At 42.7% G+C, this 22,603-nt stretch overlaps 1 protein-coding gene across 1 annotated transcript in view; it reads left to right on the forward strand.

The window, feature by feature from the left end:
* Positions 1 to 22,603, forward strand: part of MAN1C1 (mannosidase alpha class 1C member 1) — a 256,657-nt gene that overhangs the window by 79,329 nt on the left and 154,725 nt on the right. Inside the window, exon 2 of the mRNA XM_044668733.1 lies at positions 21,365 to 21,461. Within this exon, the coding sequence (XP_044524668.1) occupies positions 21,365 to 21,461 (97 nt within the window). The remainder of the gene's footprint in view (positions 1 to 21,364; positions 21,462 to 22,603) is intronic.

A 22,603-nucleotide genomic window follows, 5' to 3' on the forward strand; every position in this document is an offset into this window, starting at 1 on the left:
GAGAGGAGAGGAGAGGAGAGGAGAGGAGAGGAGAGGAGAGGAGAGGAGAAGAGAGGAGAGGAGAGGAGAGGAGAGGAGAGGAGAGAAAGAGCCAGAGAGTGGAAGAAAGAGACATAAATGTAAATCTCATGCTCTTTCGGGTTTTTGTTTTTTAAGATCGCTTGTAGAGAAAGTAGGGCATCACTATTTCCGGTTAGACATAATCATCGGCCCTTGTGCAAAGCTTTGTCACCCTGCTACTTTTTACCAAGTCACGGGCTCTCCGGGGCCGCCGAGTCCAGCCCATCCTGGAACAAGGCTCCTCGGAACAACATGCCCATTGAGTGACCGGCCAGCCTTGGCCTGAATGAGCAGGAGTCCACCCCCTCACACAGGGACTCATTCCACTTGTGGGCAGTGCTCATTGTTAGGAAGTTTTCCTGACCTCAATGACTTTCCCCGCTTGTTTCTGGGTCTGCCTTCTGGAGCCAAGCAGAATGAATCCACTGGCAGGAGACTCCAATGCAGATCTGCGCTTTCTCTTCTCTAGTTAAACAGTTCCTAGAACTGATCTTTATGTGACACAATCCCAGGGCTCTATACCATCCTGGTGGCCTTTCTCTAGGCACTGCCAGGCTTCCTACAGTGCATTGCCCAGAAGTGAATGCAGGGCTCCAGATGCCATCTGGGCAGGGCAGAGGACAGCTAAACCCTCATCTTCCTGAGCCTTTTCTCACTGGAGCCTAATTAGGATGGAATGAGCTTTCATAGCTGCTCTGCCCTGTGGTCCATTCTCTGTGGGGCTTGCCATCTACTAAAATGCCCTGATCTTTTCCAGATTTCTACTCAGGAAGCATGCCTTCATTTTGCAGTTGGGAGGTGATTTCATCTTTTGTTCTTGTGGCTTCCTTATTTCCAAATATGTCCTTCCTCATTCCTTTATCCAGAGAACCTCTTAGAACAAAGAATCAAGGAAGGCAGTTCTGTACAATCAGACATCGCATCTAATGTGTTGTGAACGTATAAACAATAGTCCATGCCTCGCCTTGGCAAAAAAGGGAGATGGATAGGTGTTCTTGCCACTCTTCAGTTGGCCATTCAATATTCTACCTCATTTAGCTTCTCTCTCTGTCTCTCTGTCTCTGTCTCTGTCTCTGTCTCTTTCTCCTCCCTCTCTCTCTCTCGCTCTCTCTCTCTCTCTCTCTCTCTCTCTCTCTCTCTCTCTCACACACACACACACACACACACACACACACACACACACACACACACACATAACCCTTATCTTCTGTCTTAGTTATAACTCTAAGACAGAAGAGCAATAAGGGTTAGACAATCCTGGTTAAGTGACTTGCCCAAGATCACACAGCTAAGAAATATCTGAGACCACATTTGAACCTATCTCCTGGCCTGGCTCCCTATCTATTGAACCACCTAACTGTCCCCATCTAGCTTTTTTATATCTGTCTTCTCTTCCTCTGTCTCTTCCCTTCTCCTTCTCTCCCTCCTCCTCCTTATATTTTTCTTCCTTTTCCTTTTCTTCTTCCTTCTCCTACCCACTCCCTTATATTGCCACTTACCTCTGTCTGCAGTCTTTCTTTTGAAACAAATACAAAATTAAGCAAGACCTGCCAAACAGGTTATTGTATACACACACACACACACACACACACACACACACACACACACAGCAGCTTGGTCCAGTAGTAAGGACAAGAGATTGGGAGTGAGGAAGCGGGGATCAAATCTAAGCCCTGCCACTTAAAAGGCTGTGGGATCTTTGGCAATTAATCAACTGAAAAGAGTTTATTAAGCACTGACTAAATACAAAGAATGAAGCAATCCCTATTTGCATGGGGAGAAGTACACCATTAAAAAGTTAATCAAAATATGTCCAGAGTACTTCAAAACAAGGTAGTTTGGGAGAGAATGCACATGCAGATAAGGAGTCAGGAAGGGCTTCATAAAGAAGATGATACTTGGGTTGAATCTTAAAGGAAGAAAAAGGAGAGAGAAAATAAACACTTATTAAGGCCCCACCTGTGCTAGGCACTGTGCTAAGTGCCTTTTAAATATCCCATTTGAGCCTTACCACAATCCTGGGAGAGAAGTACTAATTATTATTCCCATTTTACAGATGAGAACATTGAGGTAGACATAGGTGAAGTGACTTGCCCAGGGTTACATAGCTAGTAAGTGTCTAAGGCTGGATTTGAACCCAGACCTTCCTAGTCCATTACTTCTTGGTCCAGTCTATTACCTCTAGGAATAGAGGCCAGGAGTATAGCCATGTGGGATAGGCAAATGCAGAGGCACAAGAATTGGAGATGGATTGTGTATGAGGAAGAGAAAGGTGGTGCCAGTTGGGTTGGGAGGAGTGTGGGAGGAGAAGCAACATCCAGTTGAGTTGCAAAGCTAGGTTGGGGCCAGGTGGTCTAAGATTTCAAAGCTAAACAGCGGAGTTTTTATATTAATCCAGGGGCAAAAGGCAGCAAGTGCAGTCGCTTAAGTAGGAGAGCCTCTTGATCAGGTTTACCTTTAAGGATAATTACTTTGGCAGCAGTGTAGGATAGACTGGAGGGAGGGAGAGATGGAAGCAGGGAAGACTGATTTGGAGGCAGGGGCAACAACTAGGTGGGAGGTGAGGACAGGAACTGTGTGAGTAGAGAGAAGGGATCAGATGGAAGACCTATTGGGAAGGTAGAAATGACTAGGTGTCTCAGCTGATTCAACATGTGGGGTGATGATTAGGATAAAGAATCCAGGAAAACATTGAAATCATGACCTGGAAAGATGGTGGTGCCTTGGACAGGATTTGGGAGTTTGGAAGAGGAAACAGAGATGTTCAGATGTGTTGTTTGACATGTCTCTGGGACGTTGAACTGGTGATGTGAGATTGAAGCTGTGGGGAGAGATCTGAGGTCGTGTGCATAGAGATGATGACTAAAGAACTATTGAGGAGAGAAAGAGAGAGGGAAAGAGACAGAGACAGGCAGAGACAGAGAGTAGGACAGATAGACAGAGAAACAGAGACAGAGAGGGGAAGACAGACAAAGAGACAGAGAGAGAGACAGAGAGAGAGAGAAAGAGAGAGAAGAGAAGAGAAGAGAAGAGAAGAGAAGAGAAGAGAAGAGAAGAGAAGAGAAGAGAAGAGAAGAGAAGAGAAGGGAAGGGAAGAAGGTCCAAAACCAAACCCTTCAGGTATACCCAACATTAGGGGGCATGATGTAGGTGATGAATCAATAGAAAAGAAAGAGTGGCCATACAGGTAGGAGTCAGCCCTTCAGGAATTTATTAAACGCTTACTTTGTGTGCCTGTCACAGTGGAAGACAGAGAAAGGCAAAAACTGTGGTCTCTGCCTTCTAGGAACTCACAGTCTAATGACAGAGACAACATGCAAATAGCCATGTACCTTAGAGATATATGCAGTATGCTTTTTAAAAAAAATATTCACCTTCCCTCTTAGAATCACTACTAGGTATTGGTTCCAAGGCAGAAGAGCAATAAGAGCCAGACAATGGGGGGTCTCAAAGCTAGGAAGTTTCTGAGGTCAAATTTGAACCCAGGACCTCCCATCTCTAGTTTTGCTCTCTAACCACTGATCCACCTAGCTGCCTCTTTTACACTAGGTATACCTGTAAGGCAATCTCAGAGGACACACCCCAATGGTGGAGGCGGGCAGAAAAAACACCTGGAAAAAAAAGCCTGCTGCAGAAGCGGGATCTATGCTGTTTTAGAGGAAGCCAGGAGGCAGAAGTGAAGAAGGAGAAAAAGTGGGCCAGTGTTGCTAGAGTATATGCATATGGAGTGGGGCTGAAGAAGCATCTGAAGACAGGAAAGATAGGAAGAAGCCAGATTGTGAAGGGCTTTAACTGCTAACTTAATCCTAGAGGCAATAGGGAGCCACTGAAGTTTATTAAGCAGGGGAGTTTGTGGTTTGATCTCAGCTTTAGGAAAATCACTGGCAGTTAAGTGGACATTGAATTGGAATGGGGAGACACATTTGTCATACCTGACCAATAAGTCCTCCTTCCCTCACCCTGCAGATTCTTTATCTGTCCTCCAGACTGAGACTGATGGTGTCACTAAATCTGCATCCAGTTGCCTATTAGTGATTTCATTTACATTATGGTTGTTATGTATGTGGCCCTAGAGGGCTTATGTTTAGAAACTGATTTTGTGAATGCAAATGTAAGACTTTACATTTGTCTCTATTTGTCCAAAGGAAATGGTATGTGTTTCTATCTATCTATCTATCTATCTATCTATCTATCTATCTATCTATCTATCTATCTATCTATCCATCTATCTGTCTCTAGCTGTCTTGTGTCTTTCTGTCTGTCTATCCATCTATCTATCCATCTATGTACCTACCTACCTGTCCATCCATCCATTCATCCATCCACCCTTCCATTCATCTATCTATCTATCTATCTATCTATCTATCTATCTATCTATCTATCCACCGTTCCATTCTTCTATCTATCTATAAAGTTAAATAGAATCTTATAAATATTAGTTTAATTTATAGTATTAGCCTTTTTCTTGAAAAGGGAGGCAGTATGGTACAAGGGAGAAGGCACAGGATTTGAAATCTGAATGACCTGGGTTCAGATTCTGCCCTGTTCCTTATTATCTCGTAGCCCTAGAAAATTCACTTCTTTCTCTTTACCTCAGTTTCCTTCATTATAAAATGAGAGTTCAACTTCATAATCTCTGACTCCCTTGCAGCTCTGATAGGCTCTGATTTTCAGGTCACACGATTGGAATGCTCAGTTCGACATCTCTGTATTTTGGAGGGCCAGGTCCGGAGGAGACATTAGTGAGTTCAGAGGCAACAAACCATTGGTTGATTTGAGATTTAATTTTGTTATAGCCCCTTGAAAGTGGTTATCTTGTAAAGATAATTACTCTGTACAGTGTTTGTGTTAAGCTTCTGAGATGGCCTGATTGGCATATTTAAATTTCATCTCCCAGGCATCTGTTAATTATCATCACAGAGATGGGCAGAACTCGTCAAAGTGCTGTTTGGAAATGCTCTGCATTTTTAAATTGTTTTGGGCTCCCAGGAAGAGAGGAACACGTGTGATGCTGATTTTTCCATTGGCTTTCTCGGTGACCTCAAGTGAATTCAAACTTTTTAAAGGTCTAAGCTGCCTGATCTCAGCACAAGGGCACACTTCCACATTTAAATCTCTATCCATTGGTCGCATTTCTGGCTCCAACTTTCGGCTCCATCTGAAAAGAGCATTCTCCTGAGCGATTCTGTGATCCGGGCAGAGGTTGAGGTGGAGGGCAGAGTTTAGATTCTATTTAATGAATCTCATCCTTTTCCTTCATTTAAAACCATACCAGTGGAGCTGGGAGGCAAGGCTTAGAGTCTTTACCATAGAAATCCCTGGTTTATAAATGGAAACCTCGCATCTTTCCCTTGTCTAAAGAAAGAAGAAAAAGAGCAATTTCTCTAGTTAGGAGGTCCAATAGAATTCAACTTTAAAATTTTTATGGATATTTTTATTTTCACATTGCCTTCATTTATGAATATGCCTTTCCCCTACCTAGCAGGCCATCCCTTGTAACAAAGAATAAAAAAGGGAGAAAAGACCAGTTTAGTAAAACTGGCTGATACATAAACAGAATCTGACAGTTTTTATACTGTTCTACACCCATAGTCCCCTCCTCTGCAAAGGTACATTTTCTCTTATCTCCTCTGGGACCAAGCTCAGTTGTTATATTATACAACATTCAGGTTTTTTCCTGTTTTGTTTGTTTTTTCCCCTTTCTGCTTCTCTATTGCAGCTCCTTTGGTTCTGCTTTGTATCAGTTCATATAAATCCTCCTATATATCTCTGAAACCTCCCTGAAATTCAACTTTTAAAGAAAACAAATTCGATGCTGCATGATCTTGTAGAAAAAAAGATTGAACTTTTGAGTCCCCAAGACCTGAATTCGACAACGAGCTGTTTGTCATTGGGTAAATCAATTCCCCCCTTGAAGCCTCCACTTCTTCATTTGGAAAATGGACCACAGAATTTAGTTCTGGCAAAGAGACCTTGGAGGGCATCTTACCCAGCTCCCCTGCGTTGGCATATAAGAAAACTGAGGAGCAGAGAGGTTGTGATTTGCCTGAGACCACCCAGCAAATAGTAGAGTCAGGCTTTGAATCTATAACATTGACTCTAAATCCTAGTCTCCCAGCTCCTGGGGCCTTTCCTTTTGAGATGACCTCCTTCTACTCTGTAGATATCTTGCATACAACTAGTCGTTTTCATGTTGTCTTTTACATTGAGTTCAATGCCTGGAATGTTGTTGTTTGTCCTTCATTTTTGGAGAGGACCAATGGCATATATCACAGGTTAGTGCCTGGAATAGCGCAAGGGCTTATAAGGTAAATGTTTATGGGCTGGATGTGGACCAATCTTGCCATCCCTCTCAGGGAGAGGGTGAGAATCCAATGAGTTAGTAGGTGAAAGCCTATAATCCCCACGCTCTAGATGCATGCAAGTTGTTATTTATTGAGTAAAGCGTTCAGGGGATCTTAACTCTTTGCTTGTGTCCTGGACCCTTCTGGCAGTCTAAAGTCTATGGACCCTTCCCCAAAGAATGTTTGTTTTCTTTTAAACCCTTCCATTCTCTCTTAGAATCAATACTAGGTATCAGTTCCAAGGCAGAGGAGTGGTAAGGTCTAGGCAATGGGAGTTAAGTGACTTGCCCAGGGTCACACAGAAGTGTCTGAGGTCACATTTGAACCCAGGATCTCCCATCTCTAGGTTTGGCTCTCAATCCACTGAGCCACTCAGCTTCCCTCCTCAGACTGGGCCTTTAGACAATCACTGGTAGTTTTATAGAGGATAAAAGGGAGAAGATAAAGATATGAAGCAGGGATACAACTGTGTTTTTTTTTAAAAAACTCTTACCTTCTGTCTTCAAATCATTACTAAGTAAAATAAAATGCACAGGATTACAAATGTAACCAATTTTATTGAAATGCAATTATTACTATAAATAAGTAATTTCTCATATAAATTCACATATAAAAATAAGGTATATTCATAAGATATATTAATACTGGATCTTATTTCATACAAACTCAACACACGTGAATTCAGGTATATGTGATTGGCAACCGAAAAAAATAAAAGCAGAAAAAGACATAAAATAAAAAAATTTAATTATAGGCTAAATCCAGGACATTTTCCCTAGTAATGTAGTCTCACAGCGGTTTGCCCAGTCACTCTCATTCTCTCTCTGAGAAGCGTTAGTGAGCCATTACATTGTTTTGCAGCAAACATTAGCACCCACATCAGTCTTTGTCTGCAGTTCTTGTTTGTAACAAGTCGTGTCCACGTCAGAGCGGGGCTCCTCTGTTTCATTAATGCTATTTAGTTATTCATAATGGTCCCAAAGCACAAGAGTGGTGATGCGGCTTGCTCTGACGAGCCTAAGAAAAGCACAAGGTGCCTAGGTATGTTCGTTGAGAAATATTTATTAATAGTGGGGTTTGCTATTACATACGATTTTACAAGAAGGGTTGTAGCATGTATCAGTTCCGTAAAACGATTTCTATGTGTGTGCATGTGGAGGTGTACATCTATGTGTATGTGCATAACAAGTTTACAGACCCCAGGTTAAGAACCCTTAGAGATGGGGCAAGTTTCAAGTCAGGAGGTCCTGGGTTCAAATTCAACCTCAGACACTTCTTAGCTGGGTCACGATGGACAAATCACTTAACTCCCATGTCTAGTCCTTACCACTCTTCTGCCTTGGAAGGGATACACAGAAGCCAAGGGATTAAAAAAGAGAGAGAGAGAACTGGGGGCAACTGGGTGGCTCAGTGGATTGAGAACCAAGCCTAGAGACAGGAGGTCCTGGGTTCAAATCTGGTCTCAGACACTTCCTAGCTGGGTGACCCTGGGCAAGTCCCTTAACCCCCACTGCCTAGCCCTTACCATTCTTCTGCCTTGGAACCAATATATAATACTGATTCTAAGAGGGAAGGGAAGGATTTTTTAAAAATAAGAAAAAAAAGAACCCCTGTAATTGATAAAAGATCTGGGATTCCTGGGGATTTCCTCTATCCGGGCAGTGCTAAGTGAATCCAAGGAGTGCCTGAGGCACATGAAATTTAAGTGACTTGTCTAGGGTCACCCAGGCTGCATCAGGGAGGGTATTTGAACCCAGGTCTTTCTTCTCCAAACCCAGTACTCTAGCAATTTCCGAGCCTCTCTTCAGCCAAACAGCTGTTGTTATTAATAATAACAATAATTATTTCTCATCTTTGTTATTCCTTTTTATCATAAGAATGAGAAGATTGAGACTTGGCATCCTTGTTAACAAAGCAGCCAAAGAAGTCTTCGGCTCCCAGTCCCAAGAGCCCAATTGCAGTCATTTAATGTTTCAGTTATTGCAGTTCCCGGGCCCGGAGAGGGGAGGATGGGATTGCTTTCTCTCTCTTCTAGTATATATGGCCCCGTCACCAACAGGGATCTCACAGGGGCCTTTCATAAGAAACATCTGGGGGTCTTATCTTAGAGATTGCCTGAAGAGTGATTAGCTATCATAGCTGCAGCTGGGGCCAACGAGAAAAATACACAGCCAAGGGATCTTCAAAACCATTTTCCCAGTCACCTGTCGCTAGGTCAGTTCTTGCCCCCTTCTCTGAAAAGGGCTGTTGTCCTGCTCCGTAGGAGCTGCCATCTTCATGATGGGATATTATATGCCCCAGCGGGGAGGGCTCTCCGCCCAAGAGACTAATCAGGAAAGAGAAAATTCAGGTCTTGTTAGAAATCAGAGTTGTAGGATTACAGAGGATAAATTTGGTCATTTGTGTATTAGGGCTAGGGGAGGTAGTAGGAGAAAAACAACAACAAAAAACACAGAAAAACATTTGTGAGTCTTTAGTGGAAGAATTGAACTTTTTTTTTTCTAAAGTTAAAATTTCAGGACCTGAATGTTCTCTATCTGCATCTGTCTAATTAGACTTCCATAGAATGTGAGAGCTGATAAATGCCTTAAAACAGAATGTTAGAGCTAGAAAGGGCCTTATAGCTGGGAGGGTCCTTCAAACATGGATTGTCAGAGCTGAATTAAAACTAGAATGTTAGAGCTGGAAAGGGGCCTTAGATCCTGAAATGTCAAAGTCAGGAAGGGCCTTAAGACCTAGAATATAAGAACTAGAAAGGGTCTAAGAACCCACAATGTCAGAGCTGAAAGGGCCCTTAAAGCTAGAATGTCAGAGCTAGAAAAGACCTTAGAGCACAGAATGTGAGAGCTGGGAGAGACCTTAGAACACAAAATGTCAGAGCTGGGAGAGACCTTAGAACAAAGAATGTCAGAGCTGGAAAGAGCCTTAAAAATCTAGAATTGTCAGAACTCCCTTAGAACCTAGAATTTCAGAGCTGGGAGAGACCTTAGAACCCAGAATGTCAGAGTTAGGAGGGACCTTAGAACAGAGAATGTCAGAGCTGGGAGGGACTGTGGATCTTACCTTTTAGCTCAATCCTCTTTATTCAGTTCATTCTACAAAACACTTATTAGATATTCATTTTATGCTAGGCACTTTGGTAGGTGCTAGAGCTACAGATAGAGAAACAAAATAGTCCCTGCCTTCAAGGAACTTACATTCTCAGGAGAGATAAAACACCTAGCCAAGTGAGTAAATTCAAAGAAATGCAAAGTTATTTTGGGGTGGGAGGGAGAGGAATCCCTGAAAACCTGGGAAAACAGAAAAGGTCTCTTATTTTATAGTTAAAGAAACTGTGGCCAAAGGAGAAATATGACTTCCAAGAAGTCAAAGGGCTAGAACCCTAGACCAGTTCCCTTTCCAGTACAATAGAACAGTTGATCATGAGCTAGTTTTCACTAGCTGTCGAGTTTCTTTGGCATTTCAGAGGCTCCCAAACCTATTGCTCACTATTTTTTTCTTTCCAGTGGCTGGATTATCTTTTATACTGCAGTACAGAAATCCCTTCAAGAATATAGTCCTTAGGTTCTGCAACTGTCATGGAAATGTCCTAAGCATCCCATAAAATTCAGTCTTGTAGGAGTGGGAGAACACTGCAAACCTCTTATTAAAAAGCCTGTAGTGTCAGAGCAGATCATCCATCATCACAGACTTAGAAAAATGAAAAGGAAACCAGAACTGAGCTGTCTGATTAATGCAAACTCGAGTACCGCTTATGGGAGGTTGCAGTTCCAGTGGCAGTTACTTAGGCTCCAAGGATGAATGTGTTTTCAAAGCCTGAGTAATTTCATGCTAGATGTATAAGGCCAAGTGGTCTTATTTACTTAGTCATACCATGTTAGAGTGGGAGGGCCTTTAGAACACAGAATGTCAGAGCTGGGAAGAGCCTTAGAACAGAGAATATCAGAGCTGGGAGAGACCTTAGAACAGAGAATGTCAGAGCTGGGAGGGCTCTTAGAACACAGAATGTCAGAGCTGGGAGAGACCTTAGAACAGAGAATGTCAGAGCTGGGAGAGACCTTAGAACACAGAATGTCAGAGCTGGGAGAGACCTTAGAACAGAGAATATCAGAGCTGGGAGGGACCTCAGAACACAGAATGTCAGAGCTGGGAGAGATCTTAGAACAGAGACTGTCAGAGCTGGGAGAGATCTTAGAACAGAGAATGTCAGAGCTGGGAGGGCTCTTAGAACAGAGAATGTCAGAGCTGGGAGGGACCTTAGAACACAGAATGTCAGAGCTGGGAGGGACCTTAGAACAGAGAATATCAGAGCTGGGAGGGATCTTAGAACACAGAATGTCAGAGCTGGGAGAGACCTTAGAACAGAGAATATCAGAGCTGGGAGGGACCTTAGAACAGAGAATGTCAGAGCTGGGAGGGCTCTTAGAACAGAGAATGTCAGAGCTGGAAGAGACCTTAGAACAGAGAATATCAGAGCTGGGAGGGACCTTAGAACAGAGCATGTCAGAGCTGGGAGAGACCTTAGAACAGAGAATATCAGAGCTGGGAGGGACCTTAGAACACAGAATGTCAGAGCTGGGAAGAGCCTTAGAACAGAGAATATCAGAGCTGGGAGGGACCTTAGAACAGAGAATGTCAGAGCTGGGAGAGACCTTAGAACAGAGAATGTCAGAGCTGGATGGAACCTAGAATGCAGAATATTTGGACTGAAGGGACCTTAGAATCTAGGATATCAAGTCTAGAGGTAGAACAAAAACCCCACTGGACACAGAGAGTATCTTGGTTGTTTTTTTCTTTTTATCCCAAATCTTTAGAACAGTGCCTGGTATCCTAGTAAATGCTTATTTATTTGAGTTAAAACTGGGAGACAGTAGAATTACTTGTCAGCTCCAGAAAGGGGGAGGGAAGAGGGGAGAGAGACAACATAAATCATGTAATCATAGATAATTTTTTAAATATTAAAAATAAAAATAAAAAAATTGGGAGAGGCCTTAGAGCCTAGAATGTTAGAGGAAGGAGGGGGGTCTTAGAATGCAGAATGTCAAAACATAGCTTTCCCTGCTTAGGCGAATGTTAGATCAGGAAGAAAATTTAGAAATCATAAAGTCCCATTCCTTTAGTTAAAGATGAGGAAACTGAGGTTCAGAGATGTTATAGAACTTGTCTAAGTTACAGAGCTTGTTAGTAGTAGAGTTGAGACTAGAACTCAAGACCCAGAAGAACAGCAAATCACAGAATATTTGGACAGCCTCAATAGAAAATGCCAGCTATGGGCAAGAGTCTCTCTTCTAGACTGGTGGCCGTACTGGAGCCTGGACTTGAGAAATAAGATCAGGTCACAGCTTCCTATTTCTAGGATGAGTTGGAACTGAACATAGCAAGGAATCTTGTTGATTGTTTCCCAGTTTAGTGAAAAGAATAACCTCAGAGGGGTATGTTAAGGGCAGACTCCAAAGCTCTCCGACCAGAATCTTGGTAATTCCATTTCCTCAGCTAACAGAGATGAAATTGAGTTGACTGTCCACTTTCTAGAGGCTTAGGAAATTCTCATTTCCTGCCATCAAAGAGAGGTTAGGCAAGAGCTCAGTCCGAATTGCCATGTTTACTGTGCTAACGTTCTCCTCCCTCTTTCCTCCTTGCCTTGAGATTGGAGAGCTGCGCAAACCAGAAGGGACCCTTGAAATAGGTCATCCAGTCCATCCTGCTGCTTTCTGAGACGCCACAGAGCAAACCTCAGAAGGTGCTTATCAAGTCTGAACTTTGAGATTTCCAATAAGATTGATTCAATTAACTCCCTAGGAAGTCCTGAGAATAGAGATTGCTTAACTCAGCTCCCTAGTTAAGATTCTTCTCCCAATCCATCTGTTGTTTTCACAGAAACGTGTTTCCTCTTCTCATTTGGATGGAAGAGCTTGGCCTTATACCTGGTGCCTTCCTGGGGCACACCTGGCTGGCTGCTTTTAATCAGTTCATGCATGCCCCTTTTTGGTGGACTGAGCAGTTCATGTACAAGGAGCATCCCCTTCCTAACTGGGTTACCATGGACAAGTCATTTTCTTTCGCCCAGCTCTGGTTTTCATATCTGTAAAATGTCAAGGTTGGATTATTCAGCTGCTCAGATCCATCCCTTCCAATCCTAATTTTCTGTGACTCTACATCCTGGATCTCCATCCAAGCTCTCCCTCTTGGAGAAGCCACATACATTCCCTTGAGGCTGAAATGAATCATTTTTCCTCTTTCCCTGATAAATGGTTGTGGACAGAAAAATGGAAAGTAGACCATCTTCTATCCCTGGTACCACGTGCCAGCTGCTACACTGAACTGAACCACGGATTAGTGGTTTCTGGGGGAAAAGAAAACAAACATTCTGGCCAGCCTACCTATGTAGTTATTCAATTCAAGGGACATTAAAACCTATATTCACTTCTCATTTCCTCTCTGCAAATCATGGGGCCCTCAGTATTCCTGCTGAGAAATACCAAGGAGGTTGCTTCATGGCGTGAATGTTTGTCCTTAATGATCTGAAAAAAGCCATTTCACCAGTGGGTTGCTTTCTGGCCCTGAAATGGTAACTCCTATTTCCTTGGGTCACTACCAGCTGGGCCTCTTTATACAATTTATGCTAAAAGAAAGAAAGGGCTTCATTCTCTTTTCAGCAGGAATGGGATGGAATAGTAAAGAGAACCTGGAGATGGGAATCAGGAGACAGGAATTCTAGCCCCAGGTTTGCCACCTATTCTATGGGGACCTTTGGGGGCAGTATTCCCTCTCTGTGGGCCTCAGTTTTCTCATTTGTCTTATGTGGAAAATGAATTAAATGGGCTCTAAATTCTGTTTCAACTTTGTTGTTCTAGGTTCTAAGGCTTCTTCCAGAGCTTATGTCCTGTATTCTAACTCTGACATGTTCTATATCCTCTCTCTTTCTGGCATTCTGTGTTTTAAAGTCCCTTGCAGCTCCAATATTCTCTGTTCTAAGGCCTTTCTCTACTCTGATATTCTCTGTTCTAAAACCCTTCCCAGGTCTTATATTCATTCTCTGTTCTAAGGACTCTTCCATCTCTGACATTCTCTGTTCTAAGGTCTCTCCCAGTTCTGACATTCTCTGTTCTAAGGTCTCTCCCAGTTCTGACATTCTCTGTTCTAAGGACTCTCCCAGCTCTGACATTCTCTGTTCTAAGGACTCTCCTAGCTCTACCACTTTAGATTCCAAGACCCCTTTCAGCTCCAATGTTCTGTGTTCTAAGACCCCTTCTACCTTTGATATTCCAGGTCCTGAGATACCTCTCAGATCTGCTATTCTAGTTTCTAAGGCCACTTCCATCTCTGACAGTCTAGGTTTTAAGGCCCTTTACAATGCCCAAGTCTCGTGATTCATCCCTTCCCTCTCTAGTCTAGAGCAAAATTGCTTTTTTTTGGGGGGGGGAGGTGCTGTGCCTAGATCAGTATATTAATTCTGCTAGACCCAGAGTTGCTCTGGCTAAAGTTTTCTCTTCTCTTCTGTGTTCTTTCAAAACAAGTTAAAGTGAACAGATGTACCTGTATGATGATGGTAATGATACCCATTAGAGCGAACATTCATAGTCCTTTAAGATTTGCAAAGCCCCATACATGTTATTTCATTTAATCATTACAAAAACCCTGTGAGGTAGAGGCTATTATTATGGCCATTTTACAAATGAGGAAACTGAGGGCTGAGAGAAAGTGACTTGTCCAGAATCACATAGCTAGTAAGTATCTAAAATAGAATTTGAATCCAGATCTTCCTGACTCCAAGTTCAACACTCTATCCAATATGTCAGCCAGCCGACTACTGATTCCAACAATAACTGATATTTCTTTTACTGAATCTCCCCCGGAGGCCTCATCGCCATGGGAAGGTGGCCCTTAACTCTCCAAAGACATGCCAAAAGGAAGCATAAATTTTGGAAGATGGAGCCAAGCACAGAGTCTTGGGTACAACCTAGGGGGATGGAGTGTGGTTATTATCTGAGGATCAACTTGGGCCATCTTGGCAATAAGCCTGGAGAGGTTCATCACAAAAAGATTGGCCACCCAGGGGATGACATTTAGGGGTAGATGGGGCATAGCAACTCTTGAATTTATTGAAAATATTTAGATTTAATTTTAAAGAAAAGTAGTTAAAAATAATTATCACAGTTCATATTTCTATTGTGGCTTAGGATTTACAAAAATAATTCCTAAACATTATCTCATTTGGCTCTCACAGCTCCCTGAGGTAGATGTCATTATTATTCCCATTTTATAAGATGAGGAAACTGAGGCTGAGGAAATCATTGAGTTACAGATAGTAAGTTTGGAGGCAGGATTTGAAACTGGTGCTTTCCAATACTTAAGTACAGTATTTTCCAAGATACTCCCACTACCTCTTAGAATATTGATCATTTGAATACCTACGTGGTTTTTTGGATACTAAGGTTAAGCTGATTGTTTATATATGTATTCATAGTTTATCAAATATTTTCTAGGTGGTAGAAATGGCTACATGAAAAGCTTTCATTTTATTTAAATCTTGTAATACCCCTATGTGAGATCTAGTCCAAATAGTGCCCCTATTTTACCAATAAAGAAACTGGGACCCAGAGAGAGGCCAAGATTTGTCCAACATATTTATCCAAAATAACTAAGAAGCTAGGGGCCAGGGAAGCCAGATTTCAAATCTAGGTCTTTGGGCCTTAAATTCGATGCCTTCTCCCATATATCACTCTACCCATCCTCAGTCACTTTTCTGAAGAATTCCTGAGCATGGAGACAGGTACCAGGCTGATCTAAAAATAAAAGTGAGCCTGTCTCTAGCTAGTAAATATTTTTCATTTTCAAGATCCCTTGTCATCCTGAAGAGAAGCTCAAGCTTCATTGTTTGAGAAAAAGACGAAGCTGTTTCTGAAGGGCGTGTTTGAGTTCTCTTGCTTGCTGCACGTTCCATCTCTTTGCCACTGGTAGCTTTTTGCCCCTGCCACTCAATAACTACCTAAGGAGTGAGCAGCCTTTATCTCTTTTGTGTTCTGGCCTTAATGTCACAACCTCATAAGACTGAGAGGTGGGAGAGATCTTGCAGATCATCTGAGTCACAGAATCACAGATTCTCAAAGATGGCCATCTGGACCATCCCCCAAAGGGGAAAAATAGAATTCCTTCTTCCTCAGAGCCGACATGTGGTCCCCCAACCTTTGTTTGAATGCTTTCAAAGAGGGGGACCTCGTTACCTTTGGAAGGAGTCCATTTTACTCTGAGATAGCTAGAATTGTTGGCAAGATTTTTCCCTGAATCCAACCTAAGCTTGTGTCTTTGAAACTTCAATACATTATTCTTAGCTTTGCCCTTTGAGGCCCAATTAAACAAGTACAATCCCCCTTCTTGTCATTGTTCTTCAGATACTTGAAGACAGGGATCACTGTGCCTCCTAGGGCACCTGTTCTTTAGGCTAAGATTATCCCAGTTCCTTCAGTCTTCTCTGGGCATTCTTCACCTTGTCAGGGCCCAGAACTGGCCACAGTGCCACAGATGTGGTCTGAGCCAGATGGAAGAGAGGGTGATGGAGACCTCCCTTTTCTTCTGGAAGCTATGGCACTTAGAATGTAGCCTAAGACCATATTGGCTTTCTTGGCTGCCATATTGGGGCTGCTAACTCCTACTGAGTTAGCAGTCCTTGGAAATCCCCAGATCTTTCTCAGGTGATCTGATATCCAACCATATCTTCTTCATCTTGTAGCAGAACCCCTTTTGTTTTATCAGTGAAGAGCCTAAGTCCCAGATTTGAATATTTTAAAATTGTTTTAAAAGACTTCGAGTGGAGATTCATGTTTCCATTATGGTTTAAGATTTGTAAACACATTTCCTAAATGTTATCTCATTTGACCCTCACACTAACCCCGTGAAGAAGATGTTTTATTATTATTCCCATTTTATAAGATGAGAAAACTGAGGCTGAGAAAAATATCTGAGTCACAGATAGTAAGTGTTGGAGGCAGGATTTGAATCTAGTGTATTCTGATATTGATATTGAAGATCAATATTTTATCCATGATACCCCATGGGACCCAGATTCAGATACTGATTTTGTTATTTACTCTCTGTCTGACACTACATCTCTTTGGACCCCATATGTAAAATGATGAAGTTGGACTAAATGGACTGGAAAGCCACTTGTAGCCCTGATAGCTGATTCTATTAATTAATCTATTAATTAATTAAAATAGTAAATTATCATTATCATAGTATATATTAATTATGTTATATGTTAATTATTAATTATATATAATATAATTACATGTAATTATATAATTAAAATAAATATAATGCATATGTTATATATAATATATTAATAATGAAACTATTATATTAATATAAAATATTAAATTAAAAATCTCTAATGCTATTCTCCTGAATTCAGACCTTTACTTATCATTCAAGGCCTTGCATATTCTGATCTCTGAACACTTCCAATCTTTCATTGCTCCAGCTTCTCAATGTTTCATTGCTCCAGCTATGTTGGCCTCCTCAAAGTTGACCCCCACTTCCATGTTGGCGGAGACTTGGGTTCTAATTTTGGTGCTGCCTCCAACAAACTTGCTATATGACTTTGGGCAAGCAATTCCCATCTCCTTGTCATCTGTAAATCAGAGAGTACATTTATAGTGTATTAGCACGCTTTATTTTTATATTACCTACACTTCCCAATATATGCTTGCCCCCTCTTCTTCCAGAGAACTACAGTAAAGTGGAAAGTGTATGGGATTTGGAGTTGGAAGACCTGGGTTCAAATCTCAGGTCTGTTGTTATTATATATATATGAACTTGGACTTCATAGACTGTATGGCCTTGATTAACCTCTCTGTGACTCAGTTTCTCATCTGTACAATGAGGAGGTTAGACCAGCCGACCTTTTAAGGTCTTTTCCAGCTCCAAATTGAGGATTTACTTATTAATCATTTAGTGATGATTAAGGCAAAAGACAGAGGTTATAAAATAAATCAATAAACAAAAAAGAAATTATCTCTGCCCTCAGGGAGCTTATATTCTACCAAGAAAAACCACCCCTGCACATATAAGAAGCACCTTCCCAACATGCAGATAGTAACTACAAGGCCATTTTGGAAGACGTTGCCCTAGCAGCGGTGAGCGTCAGGAAAGATGCTATAGTAGGTGCTAAGGCTACAAATACTAATGTGAGCTGGTCCCTGCCCTCGAGGAACTTCCATTCTGCTAGGGGTGTACCTGGTGATAGCAGAGCAAATACAAAGTTAAAAGCCTACTTGAAGAAAATTGCTTTTGAGTTGTGCCTTGAAGGAAAGTTAGAGTTCTAAGAGGCAGAAGTGAGGTGGGAGAGCATTCCAGGTATTGAAGACAGATTATGGAAAGCCATGAAAATTGGAAATATAATGTCAAGAATGATGAACAGCACATTCCGCCGTTGTGGTTGGAGGGTGGCATGGATAAGGGGCACTACTATTGTAATCAGCCTGAAAAGGTAGGACGGAGCCAACTGTGAAGGGCTTTAAATGCCAAACAGAGAAGATTCTATTTTGTCCTAGAGGCATGAAGGAACCACTAAATCTTCTTTAAAAAAATTATTTCAACCCTTACCTTCCTTCTTAGAATCAATACTATGTATTGGTTCCAAGGGAGATTGGTAATGGGAATCAAGTAGTCACTTGTGTCCAGGATCACACAGCTAGGAAGTGTCAGAAATCAGATTTGAACCCAGTACCTCCTGTCTCTACGCCTTGGCTCTCAATCCACTGAGCTACCTAGTTGTCTCCTAAATTTTCTCCTTTTTTAAGCCCTTATCTTCCATCTTAGAATCAAGATTGTGTGTTGGTTCCAAGGCAGAAGAGTAGTAAAGGCTAGGCAATGGGGCTTAAGTGACTTGCCCAGGGTCACACAGCTAGGAAGTGTCTGAGGCCAGATTCGAACCTAGGCTCTCCCATCTTTAGGCCTGGCTCTCCATCCACTCAGCCACCTGGCTGCCTCCCCCCACCGAAATCTTCTTGAACAAGGGAGTGACATGGCCAAACTCATGCTCTAGGAACATCCATTCAGTGGCTCTGGGAGAGATTGTTTAGAGAGAGAAGATCCAGGGAGACCAGTTAGGAGGCTATTGCATTGTCCACATAAGGAAGTATAAGGACATGAATTTGGGGTACTTGCAGTGTGAGGAAGGAGAAAGAGAGGCTTGCAAGAGGCCTTGAGATAGTTGCATTTGGTTGGATATGGAGGTGGGGGATGAGTGAGAATGTAGTATTTATTACAAGATGAATCACAAAGCAAGAACTCTCCAGGCCAATTGCCTCATCTAAGAAGGCTGAAGCCTAGGAGAGTGGAGTGACTTGCCCGGGGATACCCAGGTAGCAAATGGCAGAGCCAATATTTAAGCTCCGCTCTTAGATCTCCAACATCAGCGCTCCAGGTTCATCTCTCTTTCCCCTGCATCACTTTGCTTTCCCAGGATGACTCCTGAATCGAGAACCTGGGGGACTGGCACAATGGCGGTGCCCTCCTCAGAGGGCAGTACTAGAGAGAGATGGGCTGAGAGAAGGGAGCCTTCATCTTTTTTGTTTCTGCCATCCCATTGGCCATCGCCTGAAACTGACTATGGCTCCATCCATCCTCAGAATGTTTCTAAACGCATAAAAGACATTTATGACGAAGGGGTCCAAATTGTAATGAAATGCCATTTTCAAAGCTTTGTTTTGTTTTTAAGGCATATAAATTCCCAGGCACCAGGTTCAGAACCCCTGGTTTCGAGGGTAGGGTCCGTGAGTTCAGTTTGGGACGTGTTGAGGCTGGGGGCCCAGCAAAGAGCCCAGCCTGTCTCAGCAAAGCTGCTTTGAAGATGCTCTGTGACTCTAGCAGTGTGGATAATAATTGAGAATTGACTCTATTCCATACATTTTTAAATATCTAAACTGACAAATCCTTAAAAAACAAAACAGAGGTAGCTTCCTGCTTCTAGCAATCCCCCGCCCCCACCCCCTTCTTCCTTCCTTCCCTCCCTTCTCTTCTCTGGCAGGTCTTTGATTTTCCAGCAGGATGGCTTCCTCCCCCTCCTGCACGCCCCTGTACCACCTTCTCTGCTGCCTTTTTATACTCCTAACAGCTTCCCAGGGCCGCCCACCTCCCTTTCCTTTTTTCAGAGCTCCCGCAGGTCTTGTCTGACTTTCTGCAGGAAGCCCATCCGGACTGGGGTGGGGGCTGCCGGTGGTGTTAGTGAACTACCAGGCTCATCTCCCCGTCTCCCTCAAGCAGCCAGGGTCAAACCATGATTTCCCCCTGGAGTCTGGCAAGCAAAGCGAGCAGAAAAGCCGAGAAGCAGCCAGTGAAGGAACCAAAACCAAAGTTGGAGACAGAGGCAGCAGGGTAGAAAGAATTCTGGATTTGAACCCTAACCCCACACCTGTGTACCTAGGCAAAAGTGTTGCCTTCCTCTGTCTGAGCCTGTGTGGCTCTGTTATTTCACCTCAGGGTCTTCCTTTTACTTCATCAGGAAACTGAGGCAGGGCCAGAGTGTCTCAAAGGTTCCTTCCAGTTTTCAATTTTGAACTCTTCGAGGGCCGATGATTTACTACCCCTCTCTGAGGCTGAATTTTCTCCTCCTGCAAAATGAGAAGGTTTGATCAGGTGACCTTCTGGGCTTTGACAGGATAGGCTCGAGATGTGACATCTCCTTCCTCTGTCAACCCATACAGTTCTTTGTACCTCCCAAAGGACCTTTCTCATGCCTTCCCTTGAATTGGGATGATTTGTGTGTTATTTGAATAATACAAGGCTTCCCAAAAGTCTTAGTTTGTTCATTTGTTTGTTTGTTTTTTTAAATAAACCCTTTCCTTTTACCTTAGAAGCAATACTAAGAATTGCTTCCGTGGCAGAAGAGTGGTAAGGGCTAGGCAGCAATTGGAGCTAAGTGACTTATCCAGGGTCACACAGCTAAGGAAGCATCTGAGGTCATATTTGAACCCAGGACCCTGCAATGTCCGAGTCATTTGACTACCCTCTTAGTTTGGTTTTGATCACTTTAATAGCTAAAGACTCCTGGAAGACTTTTGGGACACCCCGTGTAGTGCTTAAATGTTTGCAGAGCACTTTCCTTACAATCCTATGAGGTAAGTAGCATCCCCTTGCATCAGTACCCCCCTTTAAATGTGAGGAAATTGAGGTTCAGAGAGGAGAAATGGCTTCTCAGTTTTTACCCCTGTTTCTCATCTCTCTCCCCCCCTGTTGATTATTTTCTTTTTATCTAACACATATAAATACATATTTACATAGGCACACATATATCTTTTTTGTACATTGTCTGAATAGACTATGAGCTCCTCGAGGATAGGGCTTGTCTTTTGTCTTTTTTTGTCTCCTCAGTACAGTGCCTAGCACATAGTAGGTACATATCATAAGATCTTAATTTTAGGGCTGGAAGTGTCCTTATTACCATCAAGGGTAATTTATTTAATTTTTTCAGTTGTGTCTAATTCTTTGTGTCCTCATATGGGGTTTTCTTGGCAAAGATACTGGATTGGGTCGTCATTTCCTCCTCTAGCTCATTTTACAGATGAAGAAACTGAGACAGATGAGATGAAGTGACATGCTCAAGGTCACACAATTAGGCAGGATTTGAACCTAGGACTTCCTGACTCCAGGCCCAGTGCTTTCTCCACTGTATCACCAGCTGCCTCTTCTTTAAGGCTCAGCTCAGGTACCACCTCCTCTATGAGGCCTTTTTTATTTCCCTCCCCCCAATTACTAGTACTCTTTCCCATCAAAATTACTTTGTATTTACTGTGTCTATATTTATCTGTGTACATGTTGTCTCCATCCTACTGCCTCCTTATATTTTTGTAATTATTCCCACTGCAAATATTTGTCCAAATCTGATTCCATGCTGCATTTCAAGGGACCAGAGGCGGAGGTGTTCACCAAAGTGTTTTGTGTCCTCGTGTTTCTTGCAGATGATGCAGTTTGCCTGGTATAACTACAAGCAGTTTGCGCTGGGGAAGAATGAGCTGCGACCAGTGACGAAGAATGGCTACACCGGTGGCATGTTCGGTGAGGGGCTGGGAACACTGTGATTTGGGGAGAAGCCAGCGGACCGTGGTGGTCACACATTGTGGCTTAGACATTCCTCTTTCCCACTCCTCATTCTTCCCTCCCTCTCCTTTCCGTCCCCTTTTGTGTCCCCCCTCCCTTTCCATCTTCTCTGTCTCTCTCCCCTCCTCTCTGTCTGTCTCTCTCATCTTTCCCTCCCATTCCCCTCTTCCTTCCTCTGTCCCCTCTCTCTTCCTCTGTGTCTTTCTCATCTTCCTCACTCTGTCCCCCTCCCATATGAATTGATTCTACTCCATTTCGGCCGCCATATTGTTTGAGGGATAGCAATAACCTGTAGGGTGGCCTGGATGGTGTAGGGCTGGGCACTCATCATTCTCTTAACAACTATTTGCCAATTGTTATAGTGACTAGAGTAATGGCATTAGAATCAGGAACATCTCTGTTCTAATCCTACCTCATATATGAATTTGCTCTGTAACTCTGGGCCATTTACCTACCCTCTCTGGTCCTGAATTTTCTTCTTTGCAAAATGAAGACGATGTACTCATTGGCCTCTAACATCTCTTCTAGCTCTAAATCTGTGATGGATGCTTCAGGGATCCTAAATTCAGCTGTGTGCAGAGTATTGTGCTGCACCCTGGGAAGCAGAGAAAGGCTAGATAAGGAACAGTTGGTGTCCACATGGAGCTTATGGAAAAACACAAAGACAGATAATAACTCTAACAAATGATAGCACACGTTCCAACCCTGTCTTCTCTCCTAAAGCCTTTGTTGGCATTTCTTCTCCAAACCCTCTAAGCTGAAGACTTTGTCTTTTTATAAAATTAAAGCCATCCCCAAAAATTCCTTTCCCCTTATCATGCACCATTCTGACATCATCCTCCATTAGCTCCTCTTCCCTTCAGTCTCAGATAGTCCTTCCAATTGCTAAGTCCAGCCTCTCTATATATATACCCTTGACTCCATCCCTTTATGGGTCCCCCAGAAGATTACTCCACCATTACTCCCACACTGTAATCTTAAGTTTGTCTTCATCTATTGGTCCCTTCCCTGCCACATACCGACATGCGCTAGTCTCCTCCATTCTTAAAAAGCTCTCATTTGACCTGACCATTCTATTATAGCTAATGTCCTGTATCTCT

This window comes from Gracilinanus agilis, chromosome 3 (genome assembly GCF_016433145.1).
Source record: "Gracilinanus agilis isolate LMUSP501 chromosome 3, AgileGrace, whole genome shotgun sequence".
Classification (NCBI taxonomy): domain Eukaryota; kingdom Metazoa; phylum Chordata; class Mammalia; order Didelphimorphia; family Didelphidae; genus Gracilinanus; species Gracilinanus agilis.